This window comes from Cricetulus griseus, chromosome 2, assembly GCF_003668045.3.
Source record: "Cricetulus griseus strain 17A/GY chromosome 2, alternate assembly CriGri-PICRH-1.0, whole genome shotgun sequence".
Taxonomy (NCBI): domain Eukaryota; kingdom Metazoa; phylum Chordata; class Mammalia; order Rodentia; family Cricetidae; genus Cricetulus; species Cricetulus griseus.
The window spans coordinates 213,343,768-213,360,504 of NC_048595.1; the positions used below are offsets into that span (position 1 = coordinate 213,343,768).

General features: G+C 44.0%; 1 protein-coding gene across 1 annotated transcript in view; it reads right to left on the reverse strand.

Moving 5' to 3' along the window:
* Positions 1-14,446, reverse strand: part of Mapre2 (microtubule associated protein RP/EB family member 2) — an 88,305-nt gene extending 73,859 nt beyond the window's left edge. The window contains exon 1 of the mRNA XM_027400564.2: positions 14,199-14,446. Within this exon, the coding sequence (XP_027256365.1) occupies positions 14,199-14,317 (119 nt within the window). The 5' untranslated portion in view covers positions 14,318-14,446. The remainder of the gene's footprint in view (positions 1-14,198) is intronic.
* Between the last annotated feature and the right edge of the window lie 2,291 nt (positions 14,447-16,737).

Sequence of the window (16,737 nt, forward strand, 5' to 3'; positions counted from 1 at the left end):
AACAAAAAAAACAAAAAAATTCTTTGTATGTATAGTAGAACATATGTATGCATTTTCACATATACAACACTTTAAAAAGGGTTCACACATATAATCAATGCATACATATAGCCCTCTACACATAACTACCTAATGAATGCATACATATAAGTCTTCTACACATAAGTAATCAATACATACATATAGCCTTCTGCTCACACAGAGTTGGAGAATGTGTCCCTTCTTCTACTCTCCCGTGTATCTGGACTCTCAAAACATGACCTTATTTGCAAATAAGATCTTTACAAATGAATCCATTAAGATGAAGATAGTGGATCAGAGTGGGCCTACTGACTGGTATTTTTAAGAAGTAGCCAAGAAAAATACAGAGATGAAGGAGGCAGGATAACTAGAGGTAGAGACTGGGACTTGAAACTATATACCACAGAACCCATGGGGCCACCAGAATGGGAAGGGACAGGAAAGACAAACCTGGAGCCTGAGGAGGCAGTATGGCTGCGATGGCTAGAGTACAGATCTTGCCTACCAGTGGAAGAAAATAAAGGTTAAAGTACCCAGCCTATAGCAGCCTGTTGTGGAAGCCCTCAGAACATGAGAAGACATGTGACACCCAGTCTGTCCCTGCTGCCACCTTGTGAAGTTATTTTAGATCTTCACAGGTCATTCTTATAGTATGCTCAAGTGTGCAGGTACATGAACCTACACTACGTAGTCAATAGACCCAATTCTGGAACTGTACATTAATATATTTAAAGAACTTCTCTGTTCATTTCCCATGTTGTTAATTATTTCAAGGCAACAGAAACGGTAGACAGTTAAATTGTCACTAGTTCATGAAAAAAGCCAGTGTTTTCTATCTGCAAGTCCAGCAGTGAGTTTCTGGGAGTGTGCTGTTTGTTAGAGTCTCAAAGTGAAAGAGAAATCATCACACCAGGCTACTTAACAGAAAGGAAGGAAGCTGGAGGCCATCCTAGTATTTCAATAAAAGCCTCTCCACACGTAGTAAACCAGGGGATCACAGGATGTCCTGTCTGATAGCACGAAGCTTCCTCTCATAGAATAGCCCCAATTAAAGCAAACGGATAGCTCAATTCTCCACTCACTGTTTAGTGACTGTGGCCAGCTCAGTCCCAACTAAAACAAAGAGAAAGACCTTCTGCACACTGGGGAGTGAGAGATTGCTGTCCTCAAGGAAAACTGCCGAAAATTAGCCTTAAAGGTTTGGAAGCAAAATGAAAAATGACTAAGAAAATAAGTTATAATCACAAAGTCGACTTAGCGCTTTGGCATCTGTGAAGTCATGGTGAACTTCGGTGGTACAGTAGCTTTGGACTTGGAGACAGATGTGGGCATGTAACTGGGTGTGAGCAGATCCTGGGGGCAAGCTTGCTCGCCCTCTCAAAACAGCACCTGCAGATAATCTCTCGGCTTTGTCTCCAGAGTCAACTAAAGAAGTTTCCCTCAGGGGCTTAGAGCTAAGTGAAGAGCCAAACAGGCAACAACAAAGCTGCCTATAGTTCGAACCACTCAAGAGCCTAATGCAGGAGAGTCCCAAGTTCAAGGCCAGTCCTGGCAACTTACTGAGCACTTGTCTCAAAAACTACAAATACCGAGCCTGAGTATTTACCCTAAAGACTCTAAGGCAACAACATCTTGGAGACAGCTGCTTATCAGGGAATCAGCAGCACGATTCACAGTGGCTAAATGATGGAACCAACCTGGGTGTCTGGCAACAAAAGATCAGATAAGGAAAATGTCTATACATACAACAGAATTATCTCCAGCCATAAAGAAGAATGAAGTTACATTGTTTGCAAGAAAATGGATGTAACAACAGATTTTCATATTAAGTGAATTAAGTCAGTCTTAGACAAAAATCCTGAGTACAGATGACATGAAAATAAAAGTCAAACTGTCTAGGGGGTAAAGGGAGACTACCAGGATGGGGAGGGTAGGAAGGGAAGGGCAGCAGCAAAGGGAGAGGCTATGTTTCAAGAACATTGTAAATGTGCATGGAAACAGCTCACAAAGCAAGCAATCTTTGTCAGATGAGAATGAAAACGGAGTAAGGGGTGGATGTCTGCCACCAAATTTTAAATGAGGGAGCATCAACTGTTTAGTTCTCCAGGAAAGATTTTGAAAACAGGCAAATGTGTCTAGTTGATTTAAAGGAAATAGAAATGGTTTCTACACACATTTTACTCTTAATCTTAATAGCAGAACCTTTGATCTAGCACAAGAGGACCCATAACACAAAGAAAAGATTGTCTACATAATTACAGTGTGCTCTACAGAAATAAAAGAGCACTTCATGTTTATCAAGACAGTAAAGAAAACCCAGCTCCCAAACTGAACACCTTCACATGACATTTCAAAAGTGGATTTGGTAGTTTTCTAAACTATCATAATTATTCTGATATAGTCCCATTGAATGAGCACAGCCTGAGCATCCCCAATCCTCAAATCTGAAATCCAAATGCTTCACAAGCAGACATCTTGGGGCACTGATAGATGTCAGAGAGTCTCAGACCAGGGATGCTCCTAGTAGTGCACTCTGGAGGCATCCCCAGGTCTGAACACATCGGAAACAGGAAACAGCTCTGGTTCCAGGCATTCTGCACGAGGTCATTTTAACCTGCACTATGAACATTACTGCAGATCTGAGGATGGGGCCAGAAAAAGCATCCTTTTCTCCTGAAGCATTTATGTGTAGCTTGAACAGATAAGATCCATACACATTAAAATCTAAGTTGAGACTACATTAAAGTGTTGAAAACATCCTTTTTTTGTTTTGTTTTGTTTTGAAGACAGGGTTTCTCTGTGTAGCCTTGGCTGTCTTAGAACTTCCTTTGTAGACCAGGCTGGCCTGGAACTCAGAGACCCAACTACCTCTGCCTCCTGAGTACTGCTCCTCTGTGACTCGGGGTGCTCTAACGTAAGAACAGTGCTTACACAGCTGGTGTGATAGCTCAGTTGGGGAAGCACTTGCTGTGCAAACCTGGCAACCTCAATTCAATCCCTCTTGTATTAATAATTTTTAATAATGGGCTAAAGAGTTGGACATGCCATTAAAGAATGTATTCAGTCAATATGCACATGGAAAGATTCTCAATTGCAATTTGCAATCTTTAGAAGACACTGCTATATGCCCATAAAGGATGTCCAAAATCTGAGAGCCATAGTACACATTTGTAAGGACTCTAATAAGAGCAGGAGATGGTACAACCACTCTGAGGAACTCTTTCAGGTTCTTCCAAGTTAAGCACTGGGGGCTGGGAGCTCAGTTGGTAAAGACAGCTTGCTGTACAAGAATGAGCACCAGTGTTTGCAACATCCACATGGAGAGTCAGGCATGGTGGTATGGAATGAAGAAGTGGAGACAGGTGGATCCCTGGGGCTCACTGGGGTCAGCCAGAAGAGCCTACTGGGTGAGTTTTAGGATAGTGACTCTGTCTTAGAAAACAAGTTTTGTAAAGTACCCAAAGAACACTTGGGGTTGTTCTCAGGCACACACTTTCTCCTTTACCACCCCATCCCTCGACACATACACAGTTAAACACAATCATTTCACTGCTAAGCATTTACCCCAGAGAAATGCAAGCATGTCCCCACCAAGATTTGCACATGAATATTCACAGATGCTTTATCTAACCACCCCAGACTGAAAATGCTAATGTTTAGCAACTGGTGAGTGGATAAACAAAACATGGTATGCCATATGATGGAATAGTACTCAGCAGTAAAGAGTAAGGTAGAGAACTATACCACAGTGGATACAGCCAATATGGATGGATCTCAAATGCATGACATTGAGTCAAAACAGCCAGATGCTGAGCAGTGCATTCCATCTGATATCATTTCATACCAATTGTTGTGACAGAAAGTGACTCAGTGGTTCCTGGGGCTGTGGGTAGAAAAAAAATGTGTGCTGTAAAAGGCACAAGAAATTTGGGGTCACTGATGGACGTGTTCAGGGCTGACCCTACCCAAATCCACTGAACTATACTCTTCAAATAGATTCAGTTTATTGTTTCTCAAGTCGATGAGGGTTTTTTTTTTTAAAGAACATCTGCTATGAGTCAGGCACTGTGCCAGGTATTTAGGACACGAAGATCACAGATAATAAAGGCAAGTAAAAAGTCACAGACACAAGCTAGGTGCTAGCATTCTATGCTGGACTGACTTTGCCCCAGGCAACAGTGTGTGTTCTTCATGTTCCTAGCTCATTCAGTCCACATAACAACCCTGTGGGGTTGGTGCTGTTATCTCTTCAGGTACAGCAGGAAAATGATGCTCAAGGGGCAGAAAGAATCTGTCCTGTCATACAGTTTGGGGTGAGGCTGAGACAGAGAATATGTCTTATGCCAGAGGCAAGCTTTGCCCACTGCAGTCCAAGAAGATCTCTGGTTGGGCATTCTGAACATCCCAGCAGCAGACCCCAATATGCGGTAGGAAGAAGGTGCCAGAACTAGATAGAAAATGCACAGGAACTGAGGAAGTAGGAGCAGTCAGTGCTGCTCGTGGGTCATCTTGAAGTCACTGCCATGGCAATGCTATGTGCCTTTTGGAAATCCCAGGGAGAGGGAATCAATTCCCCAAGTACTTGCAGATTTATCATGAGTTCCAGGCCCTAGTAAGGGATCTGGAGGAGGCCCACTTGGTCCCCACTGCCTGGGGTCACAGCCAGCCTAGGTTCACTCAGTGCTCATCATTTGCTACTGTAGAATTGCTGGAGGAGCAGATTTACCCTGCCCAGAGTGAAAGAAAGACAGCTAGAGGTGAGGAAAGCCTGACACACTCACCCCAGAAACCCTCATCCTTCTCCACACTCCGCACGCATCTGCCTCTGAGAACCCTGTCCTCCTGGGACCCCTGCTTCTGCTTCCTCCTTTTCTAGCACAGTCCTTCTTGTTACACGCCCCAAGGACTGTTTATTTCAAGGCTACAGACAGTGAAGTTATTGCACGCAAAGCTGTCCTTTGTTTCTTCTTAACTGGCAGTGTCCCTCGGGTGCTCTCAGGCTTCATCCATCCTGCTGGGTGAGGAGGCTGCCTGTGCAGGAAGGCGTGCTCAGTGTGGATGGCTGGCTGCCTGGCCAACATCACGGGATGTAGGGGTTACTTTAAGGGCAGATACTGATATTCTCTGTTTCTCTCTGTGTGTGTCTCTCTCTGTGTCTGTGTCTGTGTCTGTGTCTGTGTCTCTCTCTCTCTCTCTCTCTCTCTCTCTCTCTCTCTCTCTCTCTCTGTGTGTGTGTGTGTGTGTTTAACTGCCCTAAAGTGGAGGTTAGGTGTGTCAGAGATCAGAGGATGGTAGTCAGAGTGACTGAAAAATGGCAGTTACTTGTCTCTGTACAATATTAGAACCCCACACAGCACCTGACAAACAGCAGGTGCTCAATAAACAGGAAGAAAATGAATCCACAAAGAGGATTCTGAAAAATAATCCTCACTGAGGATTACTGCGCAGTTAGGCTAAGATTCACTGAGCATACTAAGCAGGCTGGACACCACCAAACCCAGTGCAGCATACACTGGAGAAAGCCAAACAGAGTGAGGACGATGGGTGGCTCCCTGAGTGCCAAACCTCAAGGCAGACGCTAGAAGAGCAATGCTCCTCTGTGACTCGGGGTGCTCTAATGTAAGAACAGTGCTTACACAGCTGGTGTATGGCTCAGTTGGGGAAGCACTTGCTGTGCAAACCTGGCAACTTAAGTTCAATCTCTGGAATCTGTGTAAAGGTGAAGGTGAGAACAGACTATAAAATTGTCCTCTGCCTTCCACAAGTGTGCATGTATACATACACACACACACACACACACACACACACACACACACACACACACACAAAATGAACACATAATTACAAATAAAATTTAAGCTGGGCAGTGATGGTGCATGCCTTTAATCCCAGCACTTGGGAGGCAGAGGTAGGCAGATCTCTGGATTCAAGGCCAGCCTGGTCTACATAGAGAATTCCAGGACAGCCAAGGCTTCACAGAGAAACCCTGTCTCAAAAAAATCCAAGTCAAACCAACCAACCAAACAACCAAACAAAAACAAAGTAATACTTGTATCTGGTCCTGAATGGAACATGCTTTTAACTCCAGTACTGAGGAAATAGGACAAGGAATTCAAGACCAGCCTTGGATATATGGCGAATTTCAGGCCAACCCCGGCTACATAAGACTCTGTTTCAAAATGGGGGGAGGGGAGAGGCAAAGAGACAGCTCAGTAGGTAAAGTGATTGCCACATAAGGATAAAAATCCAAGTTTGATCCCCAGCACCCACAAAAAGTAGGGTGTGGCCATGTGTGCCTATACTTTTAGTGCTGAGGACTCATGGAGACAGGAAGACCCCTGGGACTTGTTGGCCAGGTCTGGTTGCATCTAATGAGCCAATGCCAGTCATACCCAGAATAAAACAGACACATAGGTCATCTTGGGACATGTGGGAATCTCTCCATTTGGGGTCCCTCCACAGGACTTTCTCTTTGCTGCTGCCTAGGTTTCTGTCCTCTCTCTTTCAGTGAGGTGCTGGCATTATTTACCCTTGTATTCTAAGGGCCCCATGAGCAGATTGGCAATAGAAAGAAGTTTGTTTGCTAAAGGAAAAATTTGAGTTTAAATATTAACATAATGGCAACCATGTAAAATTTGATGATGACAACATAAAGTATTTCACTATTTCCAGGCTGAAAACATGTTTGAGCACCCTAGAATGACAAGACAAGGGACACGGCACTGGAGGAGCCCACTTCAGTAGTGCCACTTTATTGTGATTTGTGTGGCACCAAGTGAAAACTTTGCAGTCATCATGGCGGTCTCATAAGTAACAGGCACCACTATTCATATTCAGAGTGAACAGTGAACATAAGACAATCTTCCAGAGATGTCAATGCCTCTGCCATCTCTGACAAATTACCTCTCAGAGCATTGCCAGGGCAGGCTGGCACTAAACAAAGAACAAGGAATTAATGTCTTGAAAGTAAAGCAAAGCAAAATAAGTGTTAGAGCCGTTCAAGGCGCCTCTCAGGAGAGGCACTGTCACCTGGGCTCATGCAACAGGAAGCATCAACTGGAATCCTTAAGGTCAATTCTGTGCATAATCTTTTGTTTAAAGTTCTTGCTATGTTGCCCAGGCTGGCCTTTCTCAAGATCCTTAGTGCCAAGATTATAGGGAATACTTCCACACAAGGCACCTGTGCACAATTTAGATTTATTCCCACAAGTTCTAGCCCATAGAATGCTATAGATGCCAAAATGACTAAGAAACAATAGTGTTGGCACTGAAAATGCAGACTTTTGCCAATGTGCATGTGCACATATGTGCAACTACATGTCCATATTGTGCACATATGCATACAAATTATCTCCCTCCTTAAATACCTCGCCCGCATCCTTTTCTATTCCAAAGTCCTGACCCAAGTCAGATTTTTGTGTCATAGTCATTAACCTGATGGAACCAAGCTAAATTCAGACACACCACAAAGCCCAAATTTTTTTCAACATTTTTTAATTTGAATTAGAAACAGGATTGTTTTACATGACAATCCCAGTTCTCTTCTCCCACCTGTCCTCCCCTACCACTCCCTGCCCCAACTAAAACCTTATCTATCACATATCCTTTCTGCTCCCCCTGGATGGTGAGGCCTTCCATAGGGTGTCATCAGTGTCTATCGTATCCTTTGGGATAGGGCCTAGGCCCACCCCCGTGTGTCTTGGCTCAGGGAGTATTCCTCTAATATGGAATGGGCTCCCAAACTCCACACCTATGCTAGGGATAATTACTGAATTTCTACAGGAGGTCCCGTAGATTTCCAAGGTTTCCTCACAGAAACCCATGTTCCTGGGGTCTGGATCAGTCCTGTGCTGGTATTTCAGCTATCAGTCTGGGGAGCAAGAGTTCTGGGATGTTCAGGTCAGCTGTTTCTGTGTGTTTCACCAGCCTGGTCTGGATCCCTGTGCTCTTCATCGTCCTTCTCTGCATCTGGGTTCCAGCCTATAATCCACACTGCCAAAGAAGCTAATAAACAAGGAGGACCCTAAGAGAGACATACATGGTCCCCTGGAGAAGGGGAAAGGGTCAAGATCTGCTGAGAAAATTGGGAGCACGAGAAGAGGGGGAAGGAGCTAGAAGAATGAGAAGGGGAGAAGAGGAGGGATGCGAAGGACATGAGGGTGCAGAAAGGTTGAGTCAGGGGAAGAATAGAAGATAACAAGAATGGAGACACCATAATAGAGGGAGACATTTTAGGTTTACAGAGAAATCAGGCACTAGGGGAATGTCTGGAGATCTACAAAGATGATACCAGCTAACAATCTAAGCAACAGGAGAGGCTACCTTAAATGCCCTCCCCTGATAATGAGATTGATGACTAACGAATTTGACTAACTATTCTCTTAACTAGCTAAGCACTGAGGGACACTACTACTAAGAGCTGCCACCAACCCCTCCTCCTTCAGAAGGAAGGAAAGACTTTTAAAGGACATCTAACCTGGTTCAAGTGAGTAAAATCCTAATTAACATGGGGTGATTTGGTATGGAAAGTAAATACTGTATCTTTTTGATAGTTTATTAAGAAATTACTTTGCACAGGTCTATAAAAGTCTGCTCAGCCTTACTTTACTGATTGGTTTCATTAAAATAAACAGTCCATCTTTGGAGAGGCAATTAACAAAAAATTTGATTCATTAAGCAAAAGTTACATAACATTTACTTCTTCATTGCATGTGTTAATTGAGAGTTTCCACTTGGGAAGAATTCTCTCAAAACAGTAATAAATACCACGGGCCAAAGATACTAAGATAAATAGTCAGACCCTTAAGATGAGCTGGGAAGTAGGCTCAGAGAGCACAGGTGGGATATGCCTGCAGTGTCGTATGAGACAGGGATCTGAACGGTGCATACGATACTGGCTGAATAATATAATATAGCCAGTTCAGTATCAGTATTACATAATCACACAACTAGGAGAGTCTGAAACCACTGTCTTCTGTTTCTACGTTGACACAGGGGCTCACAGAGTGTAGGCCAGCCTTTAACTCTTGATCCCCCTGGTTCCAGCGCTGGGATGACATGCATGTGCCACCACATCTAATTTTTGAAAGTATTCTAACATAATCCATTATGGAAAATGTTACTCTTCAAAAATAAAAGGGTTGCAAATCTATTTGTCCTTGAAAGTGAAATCAACAAAATTTAAAACATGATTGGATGAGCCATGGTAAATTTTCAGGTCACTTTTGGAACTTCAGTCAAGATGATGACTCTGGGACTGTTTAAAGTACTTTCCTGGGCCACACCCTATTCTACTGCATCCCTCACACTGATGGACCAGGTACTCTGTTCTGAGCTTTTGAGGATTGAGACAGTACAAAGGCTCTACTAGCCCCTGCATCAGACTGTTAGCTAGGAAGATGACCCCAGTGCCTGTCCCTTTATGCAGTAGGCTGTGTCCATTGCTTCTCCACCAGGAGAGATGCCCTGAGCCTGGAAACGGCCATCTCCCTTGTCCTGATCTCTGCTGATTATGAGTCTTGACTTTTATCCTGGCAAATTGAGGCTATCTTTTCTTACTTCGAGTCACTGTGGGCTCAGGAAATACAAACCACAACTTCTGGCCGACTAAGCAAGATATTGACAGCAATGAAAATCTGTTACAGGATGTGCTGTTCTTAATCCTGACTTTGTTAGCACTCCAGATCCTAAAGAGGCATCCAGCACAGATGCTGGCCAGAGAAGACAATCAAATATTTATTGATTTTCCCCCTCCAAATGGAATATTTATATCCCTCCCAATAGTTGCCTCTCCTTGAATCTGAGAGATTACTCGTTTTGCTTCACATGGTCCCTAAGAACAGCAAATGCTGCATCCGGAAAGTGAACCTGAATCTAGAGGGTGGGCTCACACTGCTTCCATCCTGTACCACAAATGGACACCACAGAGCAGGCCAGCCTCTCCTGGAAGTCACAAGCATCCACACCTCTTTCATAGAGGCTCTGAGGAAGATCCCCAAAAGAAGTCTCAAAGTTGAGTACCTAGCACAGCATTAAGTAACCTTCTGGGTTTTATCAGCCCTAAGTCAAATACTAAAGACAAAACCAGTATTTGCAAAACTCTCCTTTGACATTAATGGACAGATAATGGAGATAGGCTAGACCTTCAGTGTGTGTAACTGCCGTTCTAGGAAGGTATCATCTGAAATCTACACACTGATAATAGCTTCTACTGATTGGAACACACTTCACAATCCAGGATATTTTTCTATGGTCCTAACCAACAGTTCACCTAAAAACAAAAAACAAAAAACAAAACAAAAACTAGCAAAAGCTGGGTGTTCTAGGTGAATATTTGGGGCTTATTACTTTGCTTTTGCTTTTCTTTATAGTTCATTTCCTCGGGCCAAGTAATTTTTTCTTAAAATATTCAGACACATGAGCGACTGAGATACATTCTGGAATACCCATTCTGAGAAAAGTCCTCTCTATATGCTCATTCTCAAAGCCCAGAATATGCAAACAAAGATGCAGTGGGCAGAAGGCCAGTTAATAAATCTCATTTCCGACCGGCATCTGTGTAGAACAGAGCTGTAGGGAGTAGCCTCTCCAGGGAGGTCCAGGCCACGACTCATTCGCTCTTTGAATTAAAGAGTGTCACCTCGGATGGCCCTCACCACATTTGTTTTTTAAGCAGCTCTTAAAATATATGGATTCCTAACTGCAGTGGGGGAAGCTGGGGCTGAGACACTGTCTCGTGCAGTGAGTGTAGAAATGTGTACAAACGGTTTTTACTGGGTCATTTTGATACTTGATTGCTTCAAGTGCAATTTCCAACACAGAGGGTTTTTTCAGGGAAGCTTGCTGTTCTAATTAAAGTGCACAGGGCTTTTGATAATGATTTGTTACCTATTTGACTTCAGAAAAAGTGAACCCTGCTGTAAAAGCGGACCGTGTTTATATGCATTGATGTTTGACTTAGGATGTCTGGGCCAGGACCACATCTCAGTTTTAGTGTGAACAACCTGGTTGGTACTCAGCCCAGGGGATGGCTAGCAGGTAAAGGTGCTAGCCTCCAAACCCAGTGACCTGAGTTTGATTCCCAGAAGCCACATGGTGGAAGGAGAGAACACATTCCAGCAAGTGTCACCTGTGGTATGTGCACCCACCTACCCTAAATAAATAACAGCATTAACTAAAAGGAAACAGAGTGACTGCTTGCACATTAGTAGTCCTTGAGGAATGCCATTGTCCTTTTTAGGTGTTCCTGCCTTCTCTTGACTGAAATGCCAGCAAGGTGAGGAATACTCCAGTCTAAGCTCCTGAAAATGTCCCTCTTTAGTAACAAAGCATTCTTCCTGTTTACATACCTGCATGTATGGTCAGCTGGGGATGGAACCCAGTGCCTTAGGCATTAACCTCACATCTCTTTAAGAGTAAAATTACAGGGACTAAGGAGATGGCTCAGAAGAGCACTGGCTGCTCTCACAGAGGACCTGGGTTCATTTCCTCAAACTTACATGGCAGCTCATAACTGTTTATAACTCCAGGAATATGATGCCTTCATCTAGCCTTGGAGGATACTATAGAACATGATGCATAGAGATATCACAAGCAAAATAGACATAAAATGAAAAACCAAAATTACAAAGACTAGGACTATATATCCTTCAATGTAAGAAGCAATGTCAGGAAATAGAGGCTGAGATAAAGGCTGCTAGAGTCTACCTAGGAATCAGTGAAACAGCCAGGAACAGAACTGCTTCTGGTGTTGCCAGGGCCCTAAGTACCTTCCGGCTCCCTCAGTGACTGCACAGAAAACTTCCAGGCATATCTCACAGTTGAAAGCTACCTCTAGCCTACAGCCAAGGTCAAACTTCCACTTGGTTAAATCTCTATTGTGGCTTTCAAATTGCCTTCCAAGTTTCCTCAGCAATCAGATGGCTACATTATTCCAGTCTGAGGATGCCAAAATAAGGATGGAATGCTTCCTGGATAGAAAAATGTGTCACATTTTTTCCCTTCTCTTAGGTCTCTCCAAAAAAGAAAAAAGAAAAGAAAAGAAAAGAAAAGAAAAGAAAAGAAAAGAAAAGGAAAATGCAGTAGTTATATTGTATTGCTCATTCACTTTGAAAGAAAGCAGACCAAGGGGACCATCCAGTGTGTCTGTTTCCAAGTGTGTCTTGCACATCAGACAGCATAAAGGAAACCATGAAGGCAGCTTTCTTCACTGAACCAATGGCCTCTCTCACTACAGCACCCAGAAATCCTATTCTATAAAATACAAACACAATGATGCTTCCAATGAAGCCACTTGTGTAGTCAGATCTCTACCCAAATTCAGGTTTTTCTTTTTTTAAATTTCATATCCTTTAAGGCTCCACCATACGATATCAAAAAAGCAAAGCATAAATTACTTAATAACTGGAGGAATAACACAAATACAATTTCATTTTAAAGCAATACTCGCCCCCCCATACACAAAAGGGGCCCCTTTGACCTTTCTGTCAAACAGGTTTTCATTACCACTTTGAGTTGGTTCACATGAGTAATAAAACCAAACTAGGCAACTTCCTCTGGCCCACGTGGTAAAATGTGTACTCCATCCTAGGAGCAGCAGCTACTGACATAGCAGGGATTAAATCACTTAGGAAATAAGGGCTTCAAATTTACTGCCTACAAGAACAGTTCAAATAAGCGAGCTTTCAAAGTGACTTGATTTTGTTCATTTTTACATTCTCATTTAGGCTCACCCAGAGGAGAAGGGTGAAAAAGAGATGGACTTTCAAACAGCAGAATCCCCAAAAGGCAAGCCTCAGAAGCTGGGGATCAACTATGGCTTGCCTGAAATCTGTAAGGCTGCCGTGCCAATTCTATTCATTGGAACCATAAGATTCGAGACTTGGTGATCTCACGGGTACAGCCAAAATTAATTTCAAGTATTTATGTAACTGTCAGAGATGTAACAGGGCAAGGGTTGCTTTCAACCCCCCTCCTTTTGAGTCAACAGTCTCGGCTCAGAAAGGAAGGAAGTGGGGTGCTTTGGAGTCTACTTTAGATGTGCACATAGAATCCGAACACAGAACATTCTGCCCACAATACAATTTGAGAATTCAGATGGCAGCTTACTTTTAAAAAAGAGTTATTTCCTGTTGCTCACTGTCTGGGAGGGTGCCTCTTACAGGTATGTGTGCTCTACTTTAAAGCAAAAGCATCTTTGGTGGTTATGAAGGTTACGTTTAAAAATAACCACCTCAGTACAAAAGAACTTCGGAGGAAATACAACCTAAGCTATCCATATCCCTGTACGTCTGGCCTTGAGCTGCCTAAGATCCAAGCTACGTTCTGCATCACATTGTTATCCTTATCAAACAATGCAAACAATTTTAATGAGCTTATCTATGGGAACATATTGCCAGATATGTTAATGCAAAAATGATGCTAACCACACAGGCAACTCATTAATCAAAAGGCTCACAATACAATGACCGACAGCATTCCCATCCTCAAATTAGACCTCAGCAAAATACAAGGAATCACCTTTCTATTGTAAATAAGAAGGATGGGCTCCTCCACCCATGCAGAGGCCATAAAACTCTTCAGAAAATGCGTAGCCGCGCCGGGTTTTGGTGGGTTTTTTGTTGTTGTTTTCTGGGTTTTTTTTTTAACCCCCAGGTCTGAAACAGTCCAGCCTCTTTCTAATCACCCTAGGCTTTCATGGAGAGATTTTGGTGAATGTCTGACACTGTGACCTCTGCTGTCAATCCTTGCACCAATCAGCGTGCAGAATTCTTACAAAGCTCCATCAATCTGGCGGTTTAACATCACACACTGCAGCTTCATCTAGAGGATTCCATCTTTTCCTGCATGCTCTCCAGGTTAAGCGCAAGCGCGCTCCTCACCATCCTCCCTTTTTCGCCATTCTCCCGTTTGTTTGCTCCTTTAGTGCCCGCCACCTAATGGTTCCTTTAAATGCTAAAAAGGAAGGAGGAGAGGAAGTGCAGAGCTTATGTCCCTTTGGGGATGCGGAAAGATGGCATGCGGGGAAGAGATGGAGAGAGACCTCTTCCAGGCAACAAACCTATTCACCCGCGGAAGCCTCTAGGCTCACCCCACCGACACAGGACCCTGCAACCAAGCAATCCTGGCCTCCGCGTTACGTAACGGGACGGACCGTCTACAGCCACCCGTGCCAGTACCTGTAGGACCGCTCCCCGCGCACAGTGTGCTTCCGGAAAGGAATGATGGCCCCGTTATCCTGGATGATGTCGTTGTTGTTCTCGCCATTTGGGGACAAGGTTTGGGTCGGCCCGGGCATTGGCGCTCTCCCGACAGAGGGAACACACGCGGAGGCTGGCTGGGGCGGAGGGCTGTGTTTCCCCGCTGCTCGCTGCTCACTCTGCAGCCGCGCTCTGCTCCTGCTCCGCGCCCGGCCCCGCCCTCCCAAAGCCACGCCCTCAAAGGCCACGCCCTCCTACGTCAGGGCGCCTGCAGCAGCGGCAGCGGCTGGTCACGTGCCCACTGTCGCCATAGCAACCTGCTAACTCGTCGTCTTTCCTAGGTTCACGCAGAGCAGCGCAGCGTGAGCACCCGGGGCTGCAGGCTGCAGAGCAAGGGGCTGGCCAGCATCTGGCAGGGACCCGCCCTGAGCCCGACCGAGAATCGTCTCTTCCTCTAGCAGCTTCCTCTCGGACCAAGCTGCCCTTGCAGCTGTGCACACAAAAGGATTCGTGCCCAGGCCTGAGGAGGCTCCAAGGCCCAGGACAGGAAACGTGGTCAGGTTGCAGGACAAACCCACAAAGACCTAGAGGCTGGCTTCTAAAAAAGGCGCGGGACTGGAAGGGTTAAGCTTTCCCGTGTCCCCTATTCTCCAAAGCAGCCGCCTCCTGCTTAAAAGAGGCAGGAAAATAAAACCTGTGAGGAAGCTGCATTTTCTTAGACCATACCGTGAGGACGACCGTTGCAAATTGAATGACCGTGCAAAATAATTCCCCAAGAGGGATTTAAAAAAAAATATTTATGTAACCACCATTTTACAGTATCACCATTAGCGAAGCCCCCCGCCTTTTTTTTCTTTTTATAAAAGCAGGCTCCTGTTAAGTCGAGGCTGGTCTTGAACTTATGATCACCTTGTTCAAATTTCCAAGTTTTGGAATTATATATGCCACAAAGCTCAGCTGTGGTCTAATTCTTTACCCCGCTGCCCTCTGATTCATATCACCGATTCTCTGTCCTTTATTAATGTGTGGGTTAAACAAGTGACCACCTCATTTAACATTTGGAAACTCAACTCTCAGGCTGTTTTAGCAGTGCAATTGTTGTTTGCAAATAATTTGCCTGTAAATCAGGAGCCATTATCCCCAATTTAAAAATGAGTAAGCTAGAAAAAGATTACACCTGAAGCAATAAAGCCAGACTTGCAAATGACACATTTTTACCAGTGTGACCACCCACTAGTGATCTGTGATGTTACAAACCTAGGTAAGAAGTATTTCAGGTCCATTACCAAAATATTACGAAAAGATGGCTGTGTACAGAATTGTAAGTACTATGCAAAGTCTGAGAATTCCATACTAGGCTTTAAACAGTCCCCACATAGGACCAGTGTTGTCTCTTCCAGAGAGAAGAGGGTCTGGATTCTCTACCCACTAGAAGGTCTTTGAACATCCATAGAGTGGAAGAAGAAAATTTGGGTGTGTAAAAGGCACCACATGAATGAGGATAAAGGGCAAAAGTTCTCAGTTACGGCTACATGGCCTATCATCTTCCCCATTTTGTGATACAGATATTAATAACAAAAATTCTGTCATTCCTGAAAATTCAACAGCATGTGTCCCCAGTTATAAGTTATTTCTGTGTCAAGCTTCTGGGATTGGAATCAAATGTTCCACAGCACAGATGGTAGTGATAATCTTAAGCAAGCCCCTCCCCATTTCCTTTCTATTTTATACTCTACTTTTGGCCAGTTATTTTAATAATTTTATTTTTCTGCTTATTCAGTTAGTTCCACAGGACTAAAACTGGTTCCTTCATCTGAATCCATTGTACAATAGTTATTTTTCTCATACAGTCAGGATCCAATTCTGACAGAGTACTTACTAAGGAATATTAAGAGATGTTTAAGTACAAGAGGCATACTGGGTTTCATTCACTTCCAGCAACTAGCTAAAGGGACCTGGGACTGGGACCGTTATAAGGCGATTCAATTCACACTTCCTCTCACTGTTTCTGTTACTTGCCCCACTTGTTAACGACTCTCTTCCTTTCATAAACGCTTTCCCTTTCCTGTAGTCAGTCTAAACTTTAAAGATACTGTCCACAGATCAAAAGCTCTGTTTTCCCCTCTCAAAGGAGGGTGGGGGGTGGGGGTGGGGGTTCTTTCATGGAGCTCACTTTGGCATGATCTCACATTTAAATATGCTAGACATAATTGGTACTATGGTGAGGATTAATTTGGTCAAAATTTGAACATACAGTTCATGACTTTAGATTCATTTCTACCAACAGTTTGCAGAGTAAAGACTCCTACCCATCCACCCTTGTCCAGTTGCTCAAGAAGGAGGGGACAAAGGCCAACAATTTAGTTGGTAGGCTGAAAAGGGAGGAATAGTGAGTCAAGCAGGAGAGGGACTCTCAAGCGCCTGTAAATCTTCCTGTATGACTGCTCTGAGCCATGCTACTATAAAGGGACCCAGAGAGCTCCTGAGAGCGGCCGTTACCCTCTGAGATGCAGGGGTA